This window comes from Heterodontus francisci, chromosome 6 (genome assembly GCF_036365525.1).
Source record: "Heterodontus francisci isolate sHetFra1 chromosome 6, sHetFra1.hap1, whole genome shotgun sequence".
Lineage (NCBI taxonomy): Eukaryota > Metazoa > Chordata > Chondrichthyes > Heterodontiformes > Heterodontidae > Heterodontus > Heterodontus francisci.
In genome coordinates, this window is record NC_090376.1 from 36,132,563 (window position 1) to 36,158,031 (window position 25,469).

Sequence of the window (25,469 nt, forward strand, 5' to 3'; positions counted from 1 at the left end):
CCTCCAGGCCGTGCCTGGCACCACTAACTGGGTGCCGAACTTGCCCCCGTGCCAATTAGGCCCTTTGCATTTCAAAATAGTGTTGGAAATGTTCAAAGAATCAGGTTCCCGGCCCCAGAATGAAAGTTCTGCCCTAAATTGCTGCAGGACTCTCTTCCTCCATTTGGGCATTTACTGCCACTTTCCACAAGGCAGCCCCAGGATGTGGTTATAAGAACATAAGAAATAGGAGCTGGATTAGACCATATGGCTGTTGAGCCTGCTCCACTATTCAATGCAAGCATTGCTCATCTTTGGCTTCAACTCCACTTTCCCACCTTCTCCCCATATCCCTTGATTCCTTGAGACACCAAAAGTCTCTATCTTAGCCTGAAATATATTCAACAATGGAGCATCCACAACCCTCTGGGATACAGAATTCCAAAGATTCATAACCCTTTGAGTGAAGAAATTTCTCCTCATCCCGGTCCTAAATGATCAGCCCCTTATACTGAGACTGAGCCCCTGTGTTTTAGATTCCCCAGCCAGGGGAAACAATCTCTCAGTGTCTACCCTGTCAAGCCTCTTCAGAATTTTGTATGTTTCAATGAGATCACCATTCATTCAGTGAAACTGCAGAGATTACAGATCCAATTTACTCAGCCTCTCATCATAGGACAGCCCTCTCTTCCCAGAGACCAATCTAGTGATCCTTCATTGTACTGCCTCCAATGCAAGTATATCCTTCCTTAAATATGACCAAAACCGTGTACAGTACTCCAGAGTAGTCTCACCAAAGCTCTATACAATTGTAGTTGGAGATCTCTATACTTGTACTCCAATCCCCTTGAAATAAAGTCCACCATTTGCCTTCCTAATTGCTTGCTGTACCTGCATTAACCAATCCTCTATCCATCCTAATAGATTATCTCCAATGCCATCAGCCCCTATTTTGTGTATTAACCTTTTGTGGGGAATCTTTACGAATGCCTGTATACTACATCTATTGGTTTCCCTTTATCTACTCTGCTGGTTACATCCTCAAAAAACTCTAATAAATTTGTTGAACACAATTTCCCTTTCGTAAAACAATGTTGACTTTGTCTGATTGCACCATGATTTTTCTATGTGTGTTGTTAAGACTTCCTTAATAATAGATTCCAGCACTTTCCTGATGTCAGGCTAACTGGCCTTTGTTCCTTGTTTTCTCTCTCCCTCCTTTCTTGAATAGTGGAGTTAGATTGGCTAACTTCCAATCTGCTGGGACCGTTCTAGAATTTAAGGAATTTTGGAAAATCATAACCAGCGCATCCACTTTTAGCAGTATTAGGAGAGTGCTTCTATTTTTTGTAAAATATGTTTTTAAGGACTTATAATTGAACTGTGGGCAATTGATTCATCTAGAAGCTTGAAGAGATGCTGAACTTTGTGTTTTTTAAAGGAGGTCACCGAAGGGTTTCCTGGACTTGGCTTGCAAACCCTTGCAAGCTCTTACTGGAAGGCACCTGTTTTCAGATAAAACTTGGAGAAGATGTTTACAGAGAAGTGACGGGTCAATATTTATAGGGGTCAGGAGGCTTGACTCTTGTGACAGTATTCTGGATTCGCTTTGGACAGTGTAAACTGCTTGGAAGACAGTTGATTTTTGCCTGTGAAGGAAACCCAGCTCATCTCTTTCTCTCCCTTGGAAAGAAACCCTGCGTATCCAGTGTATCAGTCTCCTTTTTCCTCCTGTATTTGAAGAAACCCTGCGTATCAAATGTGTGGGAACTGAGACCCCTGTTGCCACATTTTTGCTGCAAAGCCTGTCTGAAGCCTCTGTACTTGCATTTCTTGGAAAGCTTACCCAAACTGATCTTCAACAAGATCCCAGTGACAGCCGTCTATACGCAATTGGGACGCCAAACCATAGCTTCTCTTTTTTCTTCAAGCATGAGCAAAAATTCAGCCTAAGTGGTTTTTCTTGACTTTGTTTTGTAACAGAACTCTAAAACTAAAATCCCTTTTATTTTTCCAGTTAATAAATGTATGTATGTATATATATGTATGTATATATATGTGTGTGTGTGTGTGTGTGTGTGTGAGGGGCTTAGGTAAAAGGAGAACTATTATACTTCAATCTGTTGTTTATGCTTTGCTTCATTACTGGTTAAGACTTGCTTTATAATAAACTGATAATTTTGTTGTTTATTAAAGAAGCCTGGTTTTATTCTGGGAAAAAGAGAGCATATGATTGACCATATCATTAAGTGGGAAATTTTAAATATATGTTGTGAGCTGTGGAGAAGTAGAATTAGAATAAACAGTGCACTCCTCCCACCTTGGGCGTAACAGAAGCTACCTGTTTTAGAACCCTAGGATGTAGGCCATTAGGTCCTGGGGAGTTGTCAGATTTTAGTCTCTTAAGTTTCTCCAGTTCTTTTTCTCTGTTGATATTAATTACTATAATTTCCTCACTTTTATAAGCCCCTAGGTTACCCTTTGTTTCTGGTATGTAACGTGTCTTCTACTGTCAAGACAGACACAAAATATTTCTTCAATGTCTCTGCCATTTCCTCATTTCCCACGATAATTTCTCCTGTCTCTGCCCCGAAGGGGCCAATGCTTACTTTAGCTACTCTCCTTTCTATATACATGTAAAAGATCTTACAATCTGTTGTATATTCTTGTCCAGTTTAGTCTCATTTTTTTCCCCTTTTTATCAACTTTTTGGTTGCCCTTTGCTGGTTTCTAAAACTCTCCCAATCCTCAGGCTTACTAGTATTCTTTGCAACATTATAAGTCTCTTCATTTAATCTAATCCTATCCTTAACTTCCTTAGTAAGCCATGGATGGATTTTTCTTGCTGAATTTTCATTTTTTAATGGAATGTACTTTCGTTGAACATTTTGAGTTGTTTCTTTAAATATTTATTTACTGCCATACTTTTTAGTTTATTTACCCAATCAACTTTAGCCAGCTCTCCCTTCATACCTAAGCAATTGGGTTTGTTTAAGTTTAAGATATGTGTTTGGGACTGGAATATGTGTTGTTTTCAAACTTAATATGGAATTCAATTAATTGTATTATCATCACTTTTTCCCAATGGATCTTTTACTATAAGATTACTAATTAATTACTAATTAACCCTGCCTCATTGCACAATACTAGATCTAAAATAGCTTTATCCCTAGTTGGTTCCACCACACATTGTTCCAGGGAACAGTCACAAAAGCATTCTACAATCTCATCTTCCAGACCACCTTTGTCAATTTGATTGGTCCATTCTATGTGAAGATTAAAGTCTCCCACAATTATTACATTGCCTTTGTTACAAGCTCGAATAATTTCTTGCTTCATGCTTGTCCTACATATAACTACTGTTAGGGGGCCTATAAGCTACTCCCACCAGTGTTTTCAGACCCTTACTATTCTTAATCTCCATCTATACTGATTCTACTTCCTGATCTTCTAAGACAAGATTCTTTCTTACTACTGTCCTTATGTCATCCTTTACGATCAGGGCTACTTCTTTTCTATTCTGTCTTTTCATACGAATTAGGAGCAGGAGTAGACCACTCAGCCCCTCGGGCCCGCTTCGCCATTCAACAAGTTCATGGCTGAACTGATTACCCCACATTTCCACCTACCCCCGATAACTTTCCACCCTCTTGCTTATCAAGAATCTATCTACCTCTGCCTTAAAAATATTCAAAGACTCTGCTTCCACTGCCTTGTGAGGAAGAGAATTCCAAAGACTCATGACCCTCAGAGAAAAAATTTCTCCTCATCTCTGTCTTAAATGGGCGACCCCTTATTTTTAAACAGTGACCCCTAGTTCTAGATTCTCCCACAAGAGGAAACATCCTTTCCACATCCACCCTGTCAAGACCCCTCAGTATCTTATATGTTTCAATCAGGTCACCTCATACTTTTCTAAATTCCAGCAGATACAAGCCTAGCCTGTCCAACCTTTCCTCATAAGACAGCCCACCATTCCAGGTATTAGTCTAGTGAACCTTCTCTGTACTGCCTCCAATGCATTTACATCCTTCCTTAAATAAGGAGACCAGTACTGTACACAGTACTCCAGATGTGGTCTCACCAATGCCCTGTATAGCTGAAGCATAACCTCCCTACTTTTGTATTTAGAGTCATAGAGAGATACAGCACTGAAACAGGCCCTTTGGCCCACTGAGTCTGTGCCGACCATCAACCACCCATTTATACTAATCCTACATTAATCCCATATTCCCTACCATTCTCCTACCACTAGGAACAATTTACAATGGCCAATTTACCTATCAACCTGCGAGTCTTTGGCGGTGGGAGGAAACCGGAGCACCCGGTGGAAACCCACGCGGTCACAGGGAGAACTTCCAAACTCTGCATAGGCAGTACCCAGAACCGAACCCGGGTCGCTGGAGCTGTGAGGCTGTGGTGCTAACCACTGCGCCACTGTGCTGCCCAATTTAATTCCTCTTGCGATAAACGATAACATTCTATTAGCTTTCCTAATTACGTGCTGTATTTGCATACTAACCTTTTGCGATTCGGGCACTAGGACACCCAGACCCCTCTGCATCTCAGACCTCTGCAATATCTCACCATTTAGATAATATGCTTCTTTTTTATTTTTCCTGCCAAAGTGGACAATTTCCCACTTTCCCACATTATACTCTATTTGCCGGGTCTTTGCCCACTCACTCAACCTATCTATATACCTTATGTTCATCTGTTCGTACACCTGGCACAAAGGAAGATGATTGTGGTTGTTGGAGGTCAATCTTCTCAGTTCCAGGACATCACTGCAGGAGTTCCTCAGGGTAGTGTCCTAGGCCCAACCATCTTCAGCTGTTTCATCAATGACCTTTCCTCCATCATAAGGTCAGAAGTGGGATGTTCACTGATGGTTGAAACAATTTTCAGCACCATACACGATTCCTCAGATACTGAAGCTGCCCCTGTGCCGATGCAACAAGACCTGGACAACATCCTGGCTTAGGCTGATAAGCGGCAAGTAACATTCGTGCCACACAAGTGTCAGGCAATGACCAGCTCAAACAAGATGGAACCTAACCATCTCCCCTCAATGTTCAATGGCATTACCATCACTGAATCCCACCACTATCAACATCCTGGGGGGTTACCATTGACCAGAAACTGAACTGGACCAGCCACAAAAATACTATGGCTACAAGAGCAGGTCAGAGGCTGGGAATTCTGAGGCGAGTAACTCACCGCCTGTTTCCCCAATGCCTGTCCACCATCTACAAGTCACAAGTCAGGAGTGTGATGGAATACTCTCTACTTGCCTGGATGGGTGCAGCTCCAACAACACTCAAGAAGCTCGACACCATCCAGGTCAAAGCAGCCCACTTGAGTGGCATCCCATCCACCACCTTCAACATTCACTCCCTTCACCACCGCCGCACAGTGGCAGCAGTGTAATGGCGAGAAAACCTGCTGAAACCATAGGCCCTGCCACCTCTAGCAGTATTTATCTGTGGCAGGCAGGAAAACAGTTGGTCATAAGGGAGTGGATAGGATAGTTAAGGAGAGCTCTACCCACGTCTCCCTTTTTGAAGAAATGATAAATTCACACACGCTGCCTTTTTTCCCATCATGAATGCATAGGGCAACTGCAGATATTTCAGTGTTCAGTGTTCTAAACCTCAGAAATACACCGCAGAGCTCTCTTTCATTCCATTATAATTGTACAAAGCACACATTGAAGGTATGTTTGTGCATGTGAGTGAAGCATTTTGAACGAAAGCATACCTAATGCTTTTTTGTGCATAAGTGATATAATTTATGCCACATTGAACTTAAGTTACAAGGTTGAACTGGCTTTGGATGCAAGATAATCCTAGGAATTGTTTCATAGTTGAGGCAAACATTATTCAGCAGAAAGCAGGCATGCAATTAGATCAGTCATTTTCATATGATGGTATCTCATTCTCAAGTCTCTTATATTTTTTGTATTGCTCCTATTTTAGGATAATAGTAAAGCCAAACCAAAACAAAATTACCACAGTTTGTAAAAATTGGTAAATAATATAATATATTCACACCATATAGCACATTGGCAGCTCAGCATTTAAAGTGCTTGAGCACAGGACTCTTGGTTGAGGGAACAGAGTTTGAACTCGAGTTTTGATTGTCATTTGCATTTCATCTTCTCCTAGCTGGTAAGTTTTTCAGCATCAGAGAGAGAAAAGCAGTCACAAAGAAGTCACATGATCACAGAAGTGAAGCTAGGTTGACCAAGAAGTGGCATTCAGTATCTGTGGAATTATACATGGACTGCACTGTCTTTACCTTCCCATCCAAGGAGAACAATATGATTATGCTGGAGAGCATATTTTGTGGACATTGGAACAAAAGTTAGAAAAAGTTGATGAAAACCTATGCCAATGAAGCATGATAGAGCACATTTGGGACATGCACTTTTTAGTTAATTCTCCCTTCTTTATGTTTCAAAAATCTACTAGGGAGGTCAGTCAAGGTTGCAGATTTCTCCATGACCCATGCCTGTGTTGCTCTGCAATCTGCCAACAAGAGACATATTTTTGGCAGGGAAGGACAGTATTTTCCCATTTGGCAGAATGCTCTGCTTCAAAGAGACATTCTACTTACAGCCTGACAGAGAACTAACAAAATTTATCCCAACCATAACAAGCAGATTTGAATGGCAGGCAGTCATGGGATGTGAAATCACGAATACTTGGTTAGTTGCTGTCTCTATTTATACTGCTTTAATTTTTCAACAGAAAATGTTCTGCTTATATTTTGGACTTAAGTTTGCTATAGCAACACTTAAAGAGTTACTAAAGCTAGTGCTTTGTACAAAATGAACACCAAAGAGGATGGTTGGATAAGGTAATTTATTATTCTCAGGCTTTTTACATGACTTTTGAGTTTTTTTTATTAATGATTCTCTTTTTATAGTGGTGCATTTTTAGTTATTTTGCACACAACAGATGGTAAATACCTAGGGATGTCTGTAGCACACTACCACAGCTCTACTGGTGCACTGTAGTTTCAAAGCATATTTCTCTTAAGCTTTGCACACCAGCTGGCACATATTCATAATGTTCTGAATAAATATTGAAAACCCCTTAGTGGTTCTTTTGTTCATGAAAAATCTAGCAAAGTACATTGACAAAACTGTTTTGAAGGCATAAATCAAAAAAAAATTCTCGATGAAACAATGTGCACTGATTTTTATCAATTTAAAACTATGTAAAGAAACTATAAGCTTAATTTAGTAATCCCACTAATTGACCTGTCAATAGGATATATTTATCTGTGGAAATCTTGCACATGACATTACTCAGTGTAAGTTTACTCAACAGCCCAAATGTTTAAAAGGGTTTTTAGTGATCTCATATTACACAGCTTGATGTACTGAAATACTATACCATGACATTAGTGATAATGATGAGTTTTCTCTTTTAGTGGCAGATTTGTTGCACATGTACACAGCTTTAAATGGTGCAAAAATACCTCTAAAAGGATTTCTTTGGGCCCATTAAAATCATGTTGTTGTGACCTTCAAATAGAGTTGTCCAAAAAAAAGAGTAGAAAAAGGACAGTGAGGGTCACTGTTTGAGGAAGCAGTAATTCCACATGGACATGTTTATGATTTCAAAATTGTCCCTTGCAGATGTTTTGTTCAGGTAGGTTATTTTCAAATGCTGGGGGGTTAAAAGGAATTGACATATTTTGGGTTTAAAGGAAAAGACAGTTAGAGGGTGAATTTTGAAAACACTGAGCTCCCACAACTATTTCTTCAAAGTAGCTTGTTATGCCATGACAAATGTTGCAAACTTTATTCAATTTTACATTTTAATAAAAAAGTAAATAATGTACGCCCAGTCATGCTCCTACTGGTCTATTGGTCTTTCCCTAGATTGTTAAAAAAATCAAGTATTTCCATGGAATAACAGCAGCAAGTTCAAGAGCTTGATGATTTCTCTGTGACTTCTACCGAGGCAATGTGAATTATATGTGATTACACTCAGATTTTCAATGCTTTTGCTGAGGTTCGAAAAATTCCCCTGAAGCTTAGAAAACAGTTCTGGTGGATATCCAAAAGAAGCAAAGCATGAAATGCAGGTTGAAAATTAGTCCAAAGGTTCAAGGAACTCAGAATGTTCTACTAGAAACCGTGGTGGAAACAGAATCAGTAATAGCTTTTCAAAGGGAACTGGATAAATATTAGAATTTTTTTTAAGGTTTAGGGATAGGGGAGGGAATAAGACTGAGTGGACTAGCATAGGCATATGCACATTTGGCTGAATTCTGTGTAATGAAATTCTATGATTTTAGTCAGTAGAGAAATAAACATGCTATCTCACATATAGTGAACACAAGGTACACACTGGGCTGGATTTTATGAGCTTGCTGCTGATCCCGGTGGCGAGCTTCAAAAACGGCGGCCCGACCTGCCACAATCTCAAGCACGGCGGCTCATCTAAATAGCTGGGACGGGCCGCCCCCCTCCCCCCCACTCCCTCCACAACATGGAGCTGCCTGTGAGCAGACATTGACACTATTTTTAAAGAGCTGTCAGCCCTATTGGCTTTTTAAAAATATTTAAAGATACATGGCATAAAATTAAATGAAAACATTTATTTTGCCCCTCTCCCATCCCCCCAGTAACAATTAAATTAATTATTTGCCCTTCCCCCAAAACTTACCTTACCATCTGACCTCCCCCCACAAACTGCACGAAGTTTACACTACAACCGTTCCCACCATCTCCTAGACCCATGACATACATTTGACTCCGTTCCCCACTACTTCCCGTACTGAGAAACTTACCTTCTCCCCCCTTCCCACCAGTGTTGTGCCTCGTTCCCCCAGATGGGGATCTGAAGATGTGGGAGTGCCGGCTGCTGCTCTGAAGATCACGGAGGGCCCATAAATTCCCAGGTAAGTGCATGTTAATTTATTAATTTTATTCATTTGCATATGTTATTTCAGATCCTGTCGCCCAGTGGTAGGGAGGCCGCCATTGTGCCTTGCCGCCGCTGTGAGGATCAGGCCGGGCCCTGCCGGCGTCAAGGTCCATGGCAGGCCTCATCCGGGACAATCTTCAGGCACCCCCCCCACCCCGGATCCCGCCATCGAGGGCTTCTTAATATCCAGTCCACTGTATTTGGGACATTTTCATTCCCAGGTCCCAGTCGTGACTTTGGGAGGAAATGCTGGCCTCGGGAAGGGAGATTTTGAGGAAGCAACGAATTAAAAGGCCGCCCAGGAGACCCGTCCAATTAAGGACAGCAGGGCGGGCTCCACAGCCGGGAAAGCCAAATGGAGCAACCAAGGATCTGGGCGGCTGGCAGCCCCACCAGGAGGGGTGGGCACTGCTGATGTAGATGAGAGAACAAGAGGTCACCTAAAGATGGAGGTGCTCGCTGAAGACTTTAGAAAGTTTAAAAATAAGAAGTGGCCACAGCTGCCAGGAAATCATTGTGGAGGGGGAGCCTCTCTACAAGATGTCTTGCAGCTGCAGCTGTGGTACTCTGGCAATCATGGCTGTAGGAGAGGGGAGGGGTTTAAATGACGCATTGCTGGTCCCCTTCAGTCTGCTGCTGGGAGGTCGCCTCCATCAATTGGCCAGGCTTTGGCCTCAGTGGGGGAGGTCTGCCTGCCGTCTAGAAATTCCAAATGGCATGTGATGAGTGCCCTTGATAGGCACTTTAATTGGCCTAATTGGCTACCCACCTCTGGTGGGCAGGTAGCCATCACCATATCCCTACTCCCTGATCCAGCCTCAATGAAAATACACCAGAGGAGGGAATATGCCAGCAGACTGGCACACTGGCTGGTAGCATGAAATTGCCGGCACCCCCGCCTCCAAACCCACATCCTCAGCCCAATGAAAATTCAGCCCATTATCTCAGCTAACTTCAAAAATGCCTACTGCGTTCAATACAAAGATTTTCTTTGAAAGGCATATATTAAACAGGTCTCTGCAGCATAACATTGGTAGCAGCACTTCTAGAAAGTTCTAAAAATGACTGTAAATACTGTGATATCTGCATTTGCTGTATTTGTTAGGTCTTACCTCTCTAAGGCCAGAATCAGTGATACTGTCTAGATTCACAGAACCCTCATAAGTCAGGTAATGGAAAACATTGAGAGCACGAACTGCCTCTGGGCCTCGCTGTTTGTATCCAAAAATAAGGTCAATCCACTGATGCAGTTGGCAAGAAACAAATTCACTTTCCAGAGCCTGGATAAAAACATTTAGAAATAATAAAACAAAGGAGCCAAAGAACATTATTGTATTACTATTCACACAGTAAAATATTTATCAAGCCTGCATCCTTTATGGTTGCTTTTTGTTTTTCTTCCTCCTCCTCAACCACCCTTAAAAAATTAATTACAGTAATGCAAATTTGTTACACTGGAATACTTTTACCATTTTCAAAATACAGTATAAATGTTGATAAATTTAATTCATGAAACCACCAAATTGATTTTTCATTTTATGAGATTGCCCAGAAACATAATATTTACATTTTCGAGTAAAATGTAAAAACTACATCATGGTGTTTGCTCCAAAATACTCAAGCTCATGCAAAACATTAAATATTATTACTGCAAACAATATTTACAATTCAATAACGAAAATTATAATAATTTGAATTATTTTAATTTTATTAAAATACTCTATGGAAGTTGAGCAATTTTGAAACATAACAAACAAAAAAGGATTATTATTCCTTTAAGAAAATGTATGACAGATATGCCTGATTATATAAAATCATTGTAGTCTGACCTCATACATTTTCATTTGCTCTGCTCACCGAATAATTTAAGAATTAGAAAATACAAATCATCATAATGCACTCATCCTCAAGGTCAAGTCAGCACAGTTCATTGAATTATGCTGACATATTTAGCTGCCATCATCATATTTAAGCGGCTCTCTAGAACTTACAACAATAGATGATATTCACGGATGAATATTAAAACACAAAGACCAAAACGTTTGGGACAATTCTCTGGACACTGTTTTAAATTAGATTGAGAATTTCCAACCATGGATTCTATTTAACAGGGCAGTAATTTAACTAAAATATAAGAGTGTGGCAACATTCCTAGCCCAAAGCTCTTTAAAAAAAAAACCACTGAAACAATTCAGGAGATATGTCATAATTGAAATAGCTGTCAAATGACCCTCCAAAACTTGTTTTTATGAAAAAAATTCTGATATACTATGCCTTATAACAAATTTAACGACTTAATGAAATTTCCAAAGTTTTTTAAATAGCGCAACATTGTTTATTTGACAATGTCATAGCGGAGAAATGGCATGGCTGAATGAAAACCATATAATCTAACAACACACAAGGCATGCAGCAATCACTGCTCCAACTTGTAAACAACAATATGATAAAGGACCAGTCCGGTTTGCTGGTTTTATTTGGGGAAGAATGTTGGCAAGGACATTGGGAGAACCTCCTGCATCTTTCAGAAATGTGCCATGGGATGTTTACATCTACTTAAACAACAGACTGAATCTCAGTTATAACATTTCATCTAAAAGATGGCACCTCTAAAATGCAGCATTCCCTCAGTAAATAAAATTGTGCTCTATAAGTTATGATAAAGCGACTGTTTCTACCTTTATACTTCTGTACAATATAGAAATACTAACGTATCATTAAATTTATGCAAATTTATTATTCAGTGCACAGGGCATTAAAGTATGTTGATGCTCCAGCATTCTGCGCTACAGATTTTTAGACCAAGGCTTCCCCGTGATGCTGCACCTGGACAATAATCATTTTGATCTGCACTGGCAGTGTAGACACTAGAGAAACCCAAGAGCTGCCCTACAGAGAAAATGTATGAAAATTGACGGCTAAAATATAATGGACTACTCTCACTCATCTTCCAGCAGCTCACATATGTAAAGGAACAAGTATCTTACTCAACTTAGGAACAGTGAGCGTGACGGCAGGGCACCTGACAATACTTTTTTTAAAATAATGAGGTTAATAACTTTTCAAAATCTTCTGCTAAGTCATTGCATAGTAACTAATAAAAAGGATTTTTGGCTAGAAAATAATGAATATTCGAAAAAGACTTTTTTATTTTTGTAACCATAATAACCTCTAAATGTTTTTAATTGCTTAATAACTATTTCTTTCAGTTTGCCAGTTCCAAGCACAGGTCATATGCACTTTGGCCTCAAGCTGAATGCAGCTGGCCCAGTGTCAAGTCACGTAAAGAACTGTGTTATTCGGAGATAGGCACCAATTCAGTTCACTTGAGAATCTGGTGCATTTGACTACATACAATTCTTTGACCAGATCAAAAAAAATGTTTCATTAAAGCAGTTTTTTTTAATAAAACATAAGTCGCAAGTAAAGATGAATAGTTAGATTTTGTATCATGTTGAAAATCTAAGTTAATATCATTCGTAGTAAACAGTGGGAATGAGGGCCTTGTAATTTGGAAGATAAACTAAAACTAACAGCAAAAATCCCAGAATTCCTCATCTTCAGTCTCCTTTGCATTCGTATCTTTAGTATATTTGAACAACGAGCTGAATGTGTTCTATTTATGGTTACCACCCTGCAAAAGCCTGCTGGGATTGAATGGCTGAGTAATACTGCAGATGCACATCTGTGAGAAGCTTTTTAAAACTGGTAAATTATGATTGATGAACCCAACAATCATGTAACATTATCAGGAACACTCACTGCTTCTGTCCTTTGGTGACATCATGGAGGTCAGACAAAAATCATGTTAGTATTGAACACTCTGCTTTAATAAGGTTACATGAATAAGTCTCTGGGAAATGTCTAGCCACATGTAGTTCGGAAAAACAGCTACTTGCAGTTTATCCAATGAGCAGTCATTTCGCAAGAGCCAGATATCATTCTTACCATTCTGTTAATGCGGACAAAATCCTCCGGCTTCTTTGCCCAATGTGGAAGCTCAACATCAGAAACAACAGTTCCATCTTCTCGGATGCCAAGGTTATAGTTATTACTGTTCATAAACATTTCAGGTAAATAGTAGAATTCTGGAATTAGCTCCTGGTTGAGAAAGAGACAAAAGGCAACAAAGCTTTTTTTCATTTCTATAACTATGGAGAAACAAAATTCAAGATTTCTTTATGAAACTTCAGCAGCACAATTATCATTATTTTTAGGCAATGACAGGTTACACACCAACATGTCTGAGGATTAGATAAATCATACCACGTAGGTATGATTAACATAATAACAATTATGCAAAAATAGAACAAGTTGTCTTATCTGCTGCATGGATTTGTACAATTAAGCAACTTATGTTATATGGCAGTGCATTGAAAATTTTGAATTTTATATCTCATACTATCAATTCTAAATCCCCACCATCTCCAATGGAAAACAGGCCATTTTTGTAATAAAGCAATAATAGGTGTTATCTCTTATTCAGTGAATTAAGTTTTGTGCTCATCTCCATTTCTCTCTTCTCCCTCGATGTTTGTTGGACCTATTGGGAGTGCCTCCCATTCTCTACCACCACCACCCCCCACCGCCATTGATAAAGTTATACAGCTGAGGTGTCTTCACCCCATTTGGGCTTGTCGCCCCTCAGTTTGATTGACATTTGCCACCCCTCTTCCCTGTCTTACTATTTTCTCTATTCCTCTCTTCCTCCCTACCTCTTTCCTTCATTCCTGATGCATTTCTTCCTCCATCTCCCCTCCCTCCCTCCTCCGGCCCCACCCCGCTTGAGCTGAATACTGCATTTGGTTTTGACTGCAACGCCATGAGGAACTGACTAAAATAATATATTAATAATAATAAATATCTGGACATGAGTTCAAGGCTATCATCTAATTTCAAGATTAAGGTAATGATAAAGGATAAAGGAATTAAGGGATACGGTGGGAGCGCGGGTAAGTGGATCTGAATCCACGAAAAGATCAGCCATGATCTTATTGAATGGCGGAGCAGGCTCGAGGGGTACGGACGGCCTACTCCTGCTCCTAGTTCTTATGATCTTATAAATCATTTGAAAGCTATTTATTGTTTATGAAATCACCCAATACCCTCAACAAAAATGCTCGCCCTAATATCATTATTTAATTATAATTAATTATAAAAGATTTAGTTAATTCTATTTAATAATATCTACATTTAACATGCAATGAAGACCTTCTGTGCTCTTCCTTGCCGAACACTGACCACGTTAGCAGGGACATATTCCAAACTGTAAAACAGACTTTAATATCAATTGTCAATTCGCAATGCACTATTAATATAGAATTGCAGAATGGTTACAGCACAAAAGGAGTCCATTCAGTCCATTATGCCCATGCTGGCACTCTGGAAGAGCAATTCAGCTAGTCTCACTCCACTGCCTTTTCCCCTTAGCCCGGCAAATTTTTTTCCCTTCAGGCAGTGCATTCCAGATTCTAACCACTCGCTGCATAAAAATGTTTTTCCCATGTTGCCTTTGATTCTTTAAATTGGTGTCCTCTTGTTCTCGACTTTTCCGACAATGGGAACAGTTTCTCCCTATCTACTCTGTCCAAACGCCTCAAGATTTTGAACACCTCTATCAAATCTCTTGTCAATCTTCTCTTCTCTAAGGAAAACAGCCCCCTTTCTCCAATCTATCCATGTAACTGAAGTTCTTCATAAAGGCCTGCTACCAGATCCGAACCCGACGGGGCCTGACGACATGTGTCGCGTTCGGGTTGGGTAGGATTGCACTTCCGGGTCTGGCACTCGGGCTTGGGTCAGGCTGGGTTGGACACGCTCTATCAGAGGTAAATGGCTCCACTGTTAATTTAATTTTTTGACTAGAAATTTGGTTTTGTTACAGTTATTTTGAGCTTGTGCAGATCAGCAACAAAGTGAAAAACGGAAGGTAAGTTAACTGATGGTCGGGTCGGGTCAGGCGCGGAAAAAAATGGAAGGACTTGAGCCGGGTCGGGCTCGGGTCGGATGTGGTTCTGTCAGGCTCGGGTCAGGTTATTTTTTGCCTTTAGTTCCTCATCCCTGGAACCATTCATGTGAATCTTTTCTGCATTCTCTCTAATGCCTTCACATCCTTCCTAAAGTGTGGTGACTAGAATTGGACACAATACTCCAGTTGAGGCTGAACCAGTTTTTTATAAAGTACTCACCATAACTTCTTTGTTTTTGTACTCTATGCCTCTACTTATAAAGCCCAGGAATCCGTATGCCTTATTAACCACTTTCCCAACCTGCCGGGCCACCTTTGATTTGTAGACATATACCCTCAGGTCCCTCTGCTCCTGCACCCCTTTTAGACCTATCCTTTACTTTGTATTGCCTCTCCTCATTCTTCCTACCAAAATGTATTATTTCACACTGCTCTGCATTATATTTAACAGCCACATGCCCGCCCATTCCACCAGTCTGTCTATCTCCTCTTAAAATCTATCTCTAGCCTCCTCACAGTTCACATTACTTCCATGTTTTGTGTCATCTGCAAATTTTGAAATTGTGCTCTGTAATCCAAGTCTAGGTACAAAAAAGCAGCTGTCCTCATATCGATCCTAGGGGAACAGCACTATATTCCTTCCTCCAATCTGAAAAACTGTTCACCACTACTCTTTCTTTCCTGTGACTCAGCCAATTGTTGTCAATGTTGCCTCTGTCCCTTTTATTCCATGGGCTTTAGCTTTGCTGACAAGCCTGTTATGTGGGACTTTATCAAATGCCTTCTTGAAGTTCAAGTACACATCAACCCTCTCTGTACAACATAAAAAAACAAGTTAGTTAAACACGATCTTCCTTAACAAATCTATGTAGGCTCTCCTTCATTAATACACATTTGTTCAGTGACTGTTAATTTTGTCACAAATTATCATTTCTAAAAGCTTTCCCACCAGTGAGGTTAAACTGACTACCTATAGTTGCTTATCCTTACACTTGTTTTGAACGAGGGTGTACCGTTTGCTATTCTCCAATCCTCTGGCACCACCTCTGTACCTAAGGAGGATTGGAAGATTATGGTCAGTGCCTCCACAATTTCCACCCTCACTTCCCTTAGTATCCTCGGATGCATCTCATCCGGTCCTGGTGACTTATCAACTTTAAGTACTGCCAGCCTGTCTAATACCTCCTCTTTACCAATTTTTAACCCATCCAGTGTCTTAACTACCTCCTCTTTCACTCCCACTTTGGCAACATCTTCTTGATAAAAACAGATGCAAAGCACTCATTTAGTATCTCAGCCATGCCCTCTGCCTTCATGCGCAAATCCCCTTTTTGGTCCCTAATCGGTTCCACTCCTTCTTTTACAACCATTTTACTATTTATAAGCTTATAGAAAACTTTTGGATTCTCTTTTATGTTAGCTGCCTCTTTTCACACTCTCTCTTTGTTTCTCTTATTTTTTTTCTACTTCCCCTCTGAACTTTCTATATTTAGCCTGGTTCTCACTTGTATTATCAACCTGAAATCGGTCATATGCACCTTTGTTCTGCTATATTAAAAATGTTCACAAGGAAGTTTGCACCTTACATTTTGCAATAAGAGTTTTGAGAAGCAAAGGGTGCCATGGATGTTCCAAAATAATCACTGCAGAAATGTTCACTGCAAAAATTATTTTATGATTTAAGTTTCCATCTCTAGTATTGAAGAAAACACAATAAATTTCTTGAACTTTGCACACCTCCAAAACACCACAAAATTAAAATTAAGTTTTCATTGTTCATATTCACAAAATTGTTAATTTAAATGCTCAGGAAAGGATAGGATTACTTTGGCACAAAATGAGTTCATATTGATTTTTGTCCATCTAGAATTCTATCAGATATAATTTTAACAATATCAATGAATTTGGAAGAATAGATAACAAAAATATCTCATTAAAGTGTGTGATGTCTACCACATTGTCCAAACAGTCAGGTGAAGAGAAGACAATTTTCTAGATGGGAGGATGGGAAAAGCTAAAAGGTGTGTACCATTTCTTCCACCCTTGCATACTCCTAGCACTTAACAAAAGAACAGCAAAGGAGAGGCTAGCAAATGATTAGCCATCGACCCAGTTAGTTAGGAAATTTGCAAAGGCACTTAAGAGGATAGAAAATAACTTGCAAAAGAGAGATGTAAGATTACGATTATGCATTTTTACTATGATGCAAGATGATAAAATCATGCTACCTGGCACAATTCCAACATTCATAATTAATCGAGTGGCCCAGATTTTGCTGTAGCAATGATGGCAAAACTGTCAGCGTTGCCATCATTCCTTCATTGAAACTGACAGCAACTTCTCAAGTCTGCACGTGTGCAGAATAACACATATATCCAGATGTTGCTGTGAGTGATTATATGCTTTTCCAGAGGATGTGCTGTTGAGGAGCCCCCTCAGACTGCAATCAATGGGAAATCAATTGAATTGATAAGGACATCCACCCTTACACTATTAAGTCTTGCTGTAAAAACCCTTAAAAAGTTAAACTTTGTTGAATGGAGTGTAACTGGGTTTTTAACAGTGTGCTAATTTCATAATTACAGCTAAACACCCTCACTGGCTCTGAAAAGCTAGTTTTATATTTATAGAATGTTAAGTTTCTCCATAATGATAAAAGAATTCCAGATAATTATCATTTTTTTCTTTTCTGAAAGTTTATCTCTATTTTAGCTTCTATTTTACCCAATCATAATTATTCATTTCACTATCTGAAAATATAAATTAAAAATGAAGGATATTAAGTGATTTTAACTTTCTGATTTGTGTGTGAATACTTCAGTGTAATTGACTGCACCCCGCTTGCTGACATCACTGCCGCCGCATGCCAAGACGTTCCCTTGACTTGGCTCCAGATTTAAAGTGCCATCGGGAAAGCGGAGATCACTAGATCTTTGTGGGAGCTTTCTTCGAGGTCAGCAGTAAGTGCCCTTGCTTCACCACTGATTACAAAATATGGGCCGCTGCTTTTACCTATTATACAATTCAGAACAAATGGAGATTTCTTTGGTGGTTACATTTCTGTTAAAAAAGAACTTCCTGACACAAACGTCATGAGAGAAATATACACGTTTCTATGTGAATGACACACAATTCTGGTACATTTTAAGCAAACCCTTCAGGTAGTTTATGTCTTTAAAACTACACTGTGCAAATACTATATTGTTCTCAGGAAATTCTTTTATCTACTCTTTTAAAAAGGCATTAAGCTATTTAAATAGTCAATAAAAAGTTGTTATTTGCTATGTAATTGTTTGTATGTTAATATTTGCAAACTTTCAAAACCTGAATATATTTCATCTCATGATTTATTTGGGCAATTTGTTAGCTCAAATCTTCTAATGTTAAGTATCATGGAATCAAATTATAGAGAAGTCTCAAACCTCAGTCAGATCTCAACTCAAGAATTATTTAATTATTCTATTCTTATAGGCACAAAAAACACAAACTTTGAAGCCTAATACCTTGGGTCTCAATATTTGAAATCCTGGATTTTTGATAGATTGCATATACCTTTTAACACTGAGTAGGCAGTAATAGTCTTTTGCAAATCTGTTCTTTAAATGACGTTATGGAATTCCTAAAATTTCTGCTTAAGTTTTCACATATTACTCAACACAATCATTTGGATTTGTTTTTGCTTTCCGACAGAAGGTCATAACATTGATTTCAGGGTTTTAATAGCTGCTTCAGTACTCAAGTGGATAAGTGGTAAAGCCAGAAATGGGAGTTTTTTTGTGAGCTATTGTGATATTGTGAAGAACTCACACTGCCATCTATTGTAAGCTATTTAACTAATCACATCATAAATTATTTAGACATTGTTTTATTTGTACTTTCTCACCTATCAGTACTTTCACTTGTTTGACTTTAGTGGTTATGCACTTCCTCAGTGCTCAAAGGTTAAGTACAATTCTTACTGCTGAAATTCTCTCATCCTTATTTTAATTAAACAATTTGAAAACCTATTGCTGCACTATACACTAACATGATACCGTTCTTTAAAAAGAAACGATGTGAAGCTCCAATTTCCCAACTCCTAGCAACAGATTAAATTTACCAGATTACATTGTTACAAGCATTAAGGCACTACAACGCGTAACATGATCAAAACGGATGACACTCTGCTTGAAATCTGACTCTATATAGGCTTTTCTAGGGTCACAGATATAATAATGCAAAAAAAAATCACTACAGTCACTAAAGTAACCAATTAAATTTGATACCTCAGCCCTGTAACGTGCGAGGGATGTGATCTAGAAAATACATTCTTAATTGTTAGACAGAAGACATTTTCCTCTAGCGTTCCTAAAAATAGTTATTTACCACTATTACAACATGTAGTATCAAAGCACGGTTTGTTTAAATTAATGAAAGTAATGTAAACTTCTCTTACTATCACTGAATGCAATTTTATTCCTTGATATAGCTTTAGTTAAAATACAACAAAGAAGTGTGAAATAAGACAAAACTCCAGATCAGGCACACATTATGCATACAGCCTCATGTAATACTAACATGAGATGATTTTAATAACACAGGGCCGCTCAGACTCTTGACGGTTCCAAATTCTAAATTTGGTGGGGGGCCGGCTTGGAGGAGGAAAAGAAAATGCAAGTAAAGTATTTTAAACGTGTGTTAATTCATGGATAGTGACACATAAGACTCTTTAGCCACACATAAGCTCATATTTGTTACTACAAATTCATCAAAATTGTACTCTTCTTACCAGGTCCTACATAAAGTTTACATTCCACTTTTATTGCAACATAGTGTTATTATGGCTGCTCAGTGAAATGAAATCCAAAACATACGTTTCCACTTTTCCAATGTAATTCACTGCATGCTTTTAAAAATGCCATCTCTTCTCTAGTTCTTGATCCCTTAGCGTCCATTAATTCTGGAAAAGACTCATAATGGACTGACTAATCATTCAGAAACCCTCCCCATTAACTGTATTAATTTACGCTGGTTTAATGGCATTTCGTCAAACTCATGAGGCCTGCAAAGCCTTTTGAGCACACACAGTGGCTACTTTGAGCAGTTTTTATTAAATAAAGAAAAGAAGTCTGGACAGTGATTCCTTTGCTTGTCACTACATTTTAAAAAATCAGTGTGAAGCCAACTGGACTAGCTAAGGTCTTTTCCGGGTGACTTGTTTCCTGAAAGGTCATCTTACTAACAGCCACTCTTTTCCCAGCTTGCTCTCATTACCACAGGAGGAGGCCAGGATTAATAAAGAAAGATTGTAAAACATAGATTCTTGACCAATTTTGGGGCATGGAAGATCATATATCAAACATTTCTTTTGATCAGATCTCACAATTACCTGTAAATTTAACACATATAATCATACGAAGCACATGCATACATATCTGCTTTAACGTGTTTTTGCAAACAATGATACTTCTACTTTTTCCCCCCAAAATACATAGACAACAGACAAACACAAATGACATTGTTTAAAATAAATTGCAATGAAATGCAACATTACTGGGCCCAATCTGCCTATGGTTAAGAAAAAGTGGCTTTAAGGAACAAGCTGCATTTAAAATAGAACATGTCATTAATGGTTAATTAACTGCCCTGGGCAAATGTAACCAGCGTTGGACTGAACCACAACAATATGACACATTGAGGACAAATGCCATTCCTGCTGTGTTTATTGTAGTGAGAAAAACATTAAGTCAACACTAGCAGAACCTTTGTAATACTGTACCTCGCCTGTTTGTAGTCCATGTTATTAATGACAACCATGTTAATTAGCTTTGTTCAGACAATCTCTTAGCCAACAATTTTGGGGGGGGGGGAGAAAACGAAGAGAGAGAATACAACAAACATACTTCATTCAAATTTATTTTTGCTGACTTCATGGGCAGAATTTTCACCCCCATATTGGGGCAGGTACAGAGGCAGGCGGGCATGAAAATTTGTGCCACTTTGCTGGTACCATTTTCCCAGAGGCGGGAGTGGGGTGGAAGGGCTACCAACTCGCAAGCGGCAGATAGCCACATAAGGTAAGTTAATTGGCCAGTTACGGAGAATTGTTCCAGTTGGCCTTCCGCCTCCCCCACTTTGGCTTTGGGAACTAGGCCTCGGCGACGCCATGAATGGCGTCAGTTGTCTCTGTCGAGACGCTGCCGTTATTTTTAAAAAGTTACAAGCCCTACTGAGAGAATGCAGAGTTGTCCCCCTCCCCCTGCACCCACTACATAAAAATAAATATTTGGCCTGTTCCCCCCTTCCAATACACTGAAATTGCAGGGTTTCTCCCCCAAACTACACAAAGTGCAAATTTGACCCCTCTCACACCCACCCCCCAACCTTCACAAAGTGCAGAGGTCACCCCTTCCCTCCCCACCCCCCACAACACTAAAAATGCAGAGTTGACCCCTCCCCCCACACTACATTAAAAATCCCCTCTTCCCCACCTCGGTGGTGCCAGCTATCCCTAGACGGGAAAGTGAAGGCGTGTGAGTGCTGCACGTCGCACTGAAGATCCAGATCCGATGGTAAGATCGTGGGGAAATTTAATTTAAATGTATGCATAAAGTTAATTTCAATATTTAAAGTCGAGTCCCATTACCGAGTGGCGGGTGGGGACACCGCAGAGTCTCGCCGCCAATGGGAAGATTGGGCCTGGTATTCTGGCGTTGGGCTCTGTGGTGGGCCACTGCGATCTTCTGGCCACCCTCCCCCCCCCACCACAGAGCCCGACGTCGGGAGCGTAACAAAATCCAGCCCTATAAGTCTGCCGCTGAGGTAAGGAAACCAGATGAAGTAGTAAGAGGACCAAAATTTGGGCGACAGATAGTGGTTTGCTGGCATACTAATTAAAGTAATGGGAATATAAAAGCAACATCAAAGGGCGGCACAGTGGCGCAGTGGTTAGCACCGCAGCCTCACAGCTCTAGGGACCCGGGTTCGATTCCGGGAACTGCCTGTGTGGAGTTTGCAAGTTCTCCCTGTGTCTGCGTGGGTTTTCTCCGGGTGCTCCGGTTTCCTCCCACAAGCCAAAAGACTTGCAGGTTGATAGGTAAATTGGCCATTATAAATTGTCACTAGTATAGGTAGGTGGTAGGGAAATATAGAGACAGGTGGGGATGTTTGGTAGGAATATGGGATTAGTGTAGGATTAGTATAAATGGGTGGTTGATGTTCGGCACAGACGCGGTGGGCCGAAGGGCCTGTTTCAGTGCTGTACCTCTAATCATAATCATCAGTAGGAGCTGCAAGACCACTGATATAAGGTGGGCTGAGGCCATATGGAATTTTTACTTGCAGCTATATAACTGCAGCTGGTATGAAACTAAATTTAAAATTTTTCCTGATAGTTCACTCTTATAATTCATTTCTAATGTTAGCTGTGAGATGATAGTGATGTTGACTCTTTCCAAATATTATAATTTAATGGGCATTCAGATCTACCAGTGCATGCATAAGCTCCATTTTCACTGGACTGGAAGTGATGCAGGGGCACCCAGTAAACCCATCCACTAAAACTTGAATCACCCTAAACATGAGCAAGTACATGTAGCACAACAGCGTTAATGTACTTTAATACAGTCAGCAACACTTACTTTTACATCTGAGGTGTCTCTCTGACAGTTTCTCCATGATTTTGCTATGGAAGAGAATGTTCGCTCTGGATAATCAAATTTTCCTTCATTTGCATTAAGGAAAAATGTGGTAAATGGTTCCTGAAAAAAAAACAAGAAGTTGCATTTATTTGACAAAATGATAATCTGGAATTAACCACTACGTATTAGCTAAATGAAGTCTGATCAATAAATGAGTACTTCTGAAGTAGGAAGATCGATCACATCGGATCTAAAAAATAAAAAAGAAACTACAGAACTGCCCAAGATATGAACTTTAACTATTTTCAAATATATATTCCACTTCTATGATTATCTTATTAGTTTTTAATTTCAAACAACTTTAATGATGGTGCACAATTTATGGAGCATCAGACCAGGGAAGAAATGCATGTATTTCATGGCTTAGATGGAATGGAAGAAAACTTTGGCATAAAAATTCAATGTAGTCAAATAAGACTGCAGAAGGTAAGGTGCTCCATTGCGCACAAATTGCACACAAAATTCAATTGCAGCTTCGCTGGTAATATAGTAAAGGTTAAAATAACTTCTACAAGAGCAAAATATACTGTATCCGCTGCTTGCGGAAAATATACCATATTCGCTGCTTACGGTGCAGTCTCCCCTACATGGGGGAGACCAAATGCAGATTAAGTGACTGCTTTGCAGAATACCTCCGTTCAGTATGCAAGTGTGACCCTGAGCTTTCAGTCACCTATCATTTTAATTCTCCACCCCACTCCCACTCTGAACTTGGCCTCCTATGCCGTTCCAACGAAAGTCAATGTAAGCTTGAAGAACACCTCATTTTCCATCCAGGCACTTTATAGCCTTCCAACCTCAACATTGAGTCCAACAATTTCAGATTATAACCGCTGTCCCCATTATTTTGCATGGCAGCAGGCAGTGATGATTGTGCTTTTCCCATTTACACCTCCTCTAGCCACATCTTTTGTTTCTTTATTTGTCCCATTCCCATCTCCTTTTGCCTTGCACCATCATCTCTTTTGTCATTTATTCTCTCCTGCCTTCCACCCTATCACAGGCCTTCACTTTTATTCTTTCTTCCCCTCCCCCCACTTCCCCTATCTTGCTTAAAAATTTACATTTCTAAGCTTTCTCAGTTCGGACAAGATGTCACTGACCTGAAACGTTAATGCTGTTTCTTCTTCACATATTCTGCCAGACCTGCTGTGTAATTCCAGAATTTTCAGTTTTTATTTTAGAATAACTTCTTTTAATTTATGCTCAAATACCCTTGAGATAGAACCTCATTTGATTAGCTTATTTGGTGACAGCTTCACATTGACTCGAAATTTCTAGGGAATCACAACCAGACCCTTTTCCTTCTCCACTTATACTAATAATATTCACATTTATTGTTTCCTGCTCCATGGGCGGCACAGTGGCGCAGTGGTTAGCACCGCAGCCTCACAGCTCCAGGGACCCGGGTTCGATTCCGGGTATTGCCTGTGTGGAGTTTGCAAGTTCTCCCTGTGTCTGCGTGGGTTTTCTCCGGGTGCTCCGGTTTCCTCCCACAAGCCAAAAGACTTGCAGGTTGGTAGGTAAATTGGCCATTATAAATTGTCACTAGTATAGGTAGGTGGTAGGGAAATATAGGGACAGGTGGGGATGTTTGGTAGGAATATGGGATTAGTGTAGGATTAGTATAAATGAGTGGTGAGTGGTGTGAAACAGGGCTGTGTTCTCGCACCCACACTTTTTGGGATTTTCTTCTCCCTGCTGCTTTCACATGCGTTCAAATCCTCTGAAGAAGGAATTTTCCTCCACACAAGATCAGGGGGCAGGTTGTTCAACCTTGCCCGTCTAAGAGCGAAGTCCAAAGTACGGAAAGTCCTCATCAGAGAACTCCTCTTTGCTGACGATGCTGCTTTAACATCTCACACTGAAGAATGCCTGCAGAGTCTCATCGACAGGTTTGCGTCTGCCTGCAATGAATTTGGCCTAACCATCAGCCTCAAGAAAACGAACATCATGGGGCAGGATGTCAGAAATGCTCCATCCATCAATATTGGCGACCACGCTCTGGAAGTGGTTCAAGAGTTCACCTACCTAGGCTCAACTATCACCAGTAACCTGTCTCTAGATGCAGAAATCAACAAGCGCATGGGTAAGGCTTCCACTGCTATGTCCAGACTGGCCAAGAGAGTGTGGGAAAATGGCGCACTGACACGGAACACAAAAGTCCGAGTGTATCAGGCCTGTGTCCTCAGTACCTTGCTCTACGGCAGCGAGGCCTGGACAACGTATGCCAGCCAAGAGCGACGTCTCAATTCATTCCATCTTCGCTGCCTTCGGAGAATACTTGGCATCAGGTGGCAGGACTATATCTCCAACACAGAAGTCCTTGAAGCGGCCAACACCCCCAGCTTATACACACTACTGAGTCAGCGGCGCTTGAGATGGCTTGGCCATGTGAGCCGCATGGAAGATGGCAGGATCCCCAAAGACACATTGTACAGCGAGCTCGCCACTGGTATCAGACCCACCGGCCGTCCATGTCTCCGTTATAAAGACGTCTGCAAACGCGACATGAAATCGTGTGACATTGATCACAAGTCGTGGGAGTCAGTTGCCAGCATTCGCCAGAGCTGGCGGGCAGCCATAAAGACAGGGCTAAATTGTGGCGAGTCGAAGAGACTTAGTAGTTGGCAGGAAAAAAGACAGAGGCGCAAGGGGAGAGCCAACTGTGCAACAGCCCCAACAAACAAATTTCTCTGCAGCACCTGTGGAAGAGCCTGTCACTCCAGAATTGGCCTTTATAGCCACGCCAGGCGCTGCTTCACAAACCACTGACCACCTCCAGGCGCGTATCCATTGTCTCTCGAGATAAGGAGGCCCAAAAGAAAAGAAAAAAAAGAAAGTATAAATGGGTGGTTGATGTTCGGCACAGACTCGGTGGGCCGAAGGGCCTGTTTC

General features: G+C 40.3%; 1 protein-coding gene across 6 annotated transcripts in view; it reads right to left on the reverse strand.

The window, feature by feature from the left end:
• nbeaa (neurobeachin a) overlaps positions 1-25,469 on the reverse strand; it is a 988,762-nt gene that overhangs the window by 56,138 nt on the left and 907,155 nt on the right. For all 6 annotated transcript variants that reach the window (XM_068033481.1, XM_068033479.1, XM_068033480.1 and 3 more), the window contains 3 exons: positions 22,512-22,631; positions 12,873-13,025; positions 10,037-10,204 (listed from right to left, as the gene is read on the reverse strand). In XM_068033481.1, the coding sequence (XP_067889582.1) occupies positions 10,037-10,204; positions 12,873-13,025; positions 22,512-22,631 (441 nt within the window). The remainder of the gene's footprint in view (positions 1-10,036; positions 10,205-12,872; positions 13,026-22,511; positions 22,632-25,469) is intronic.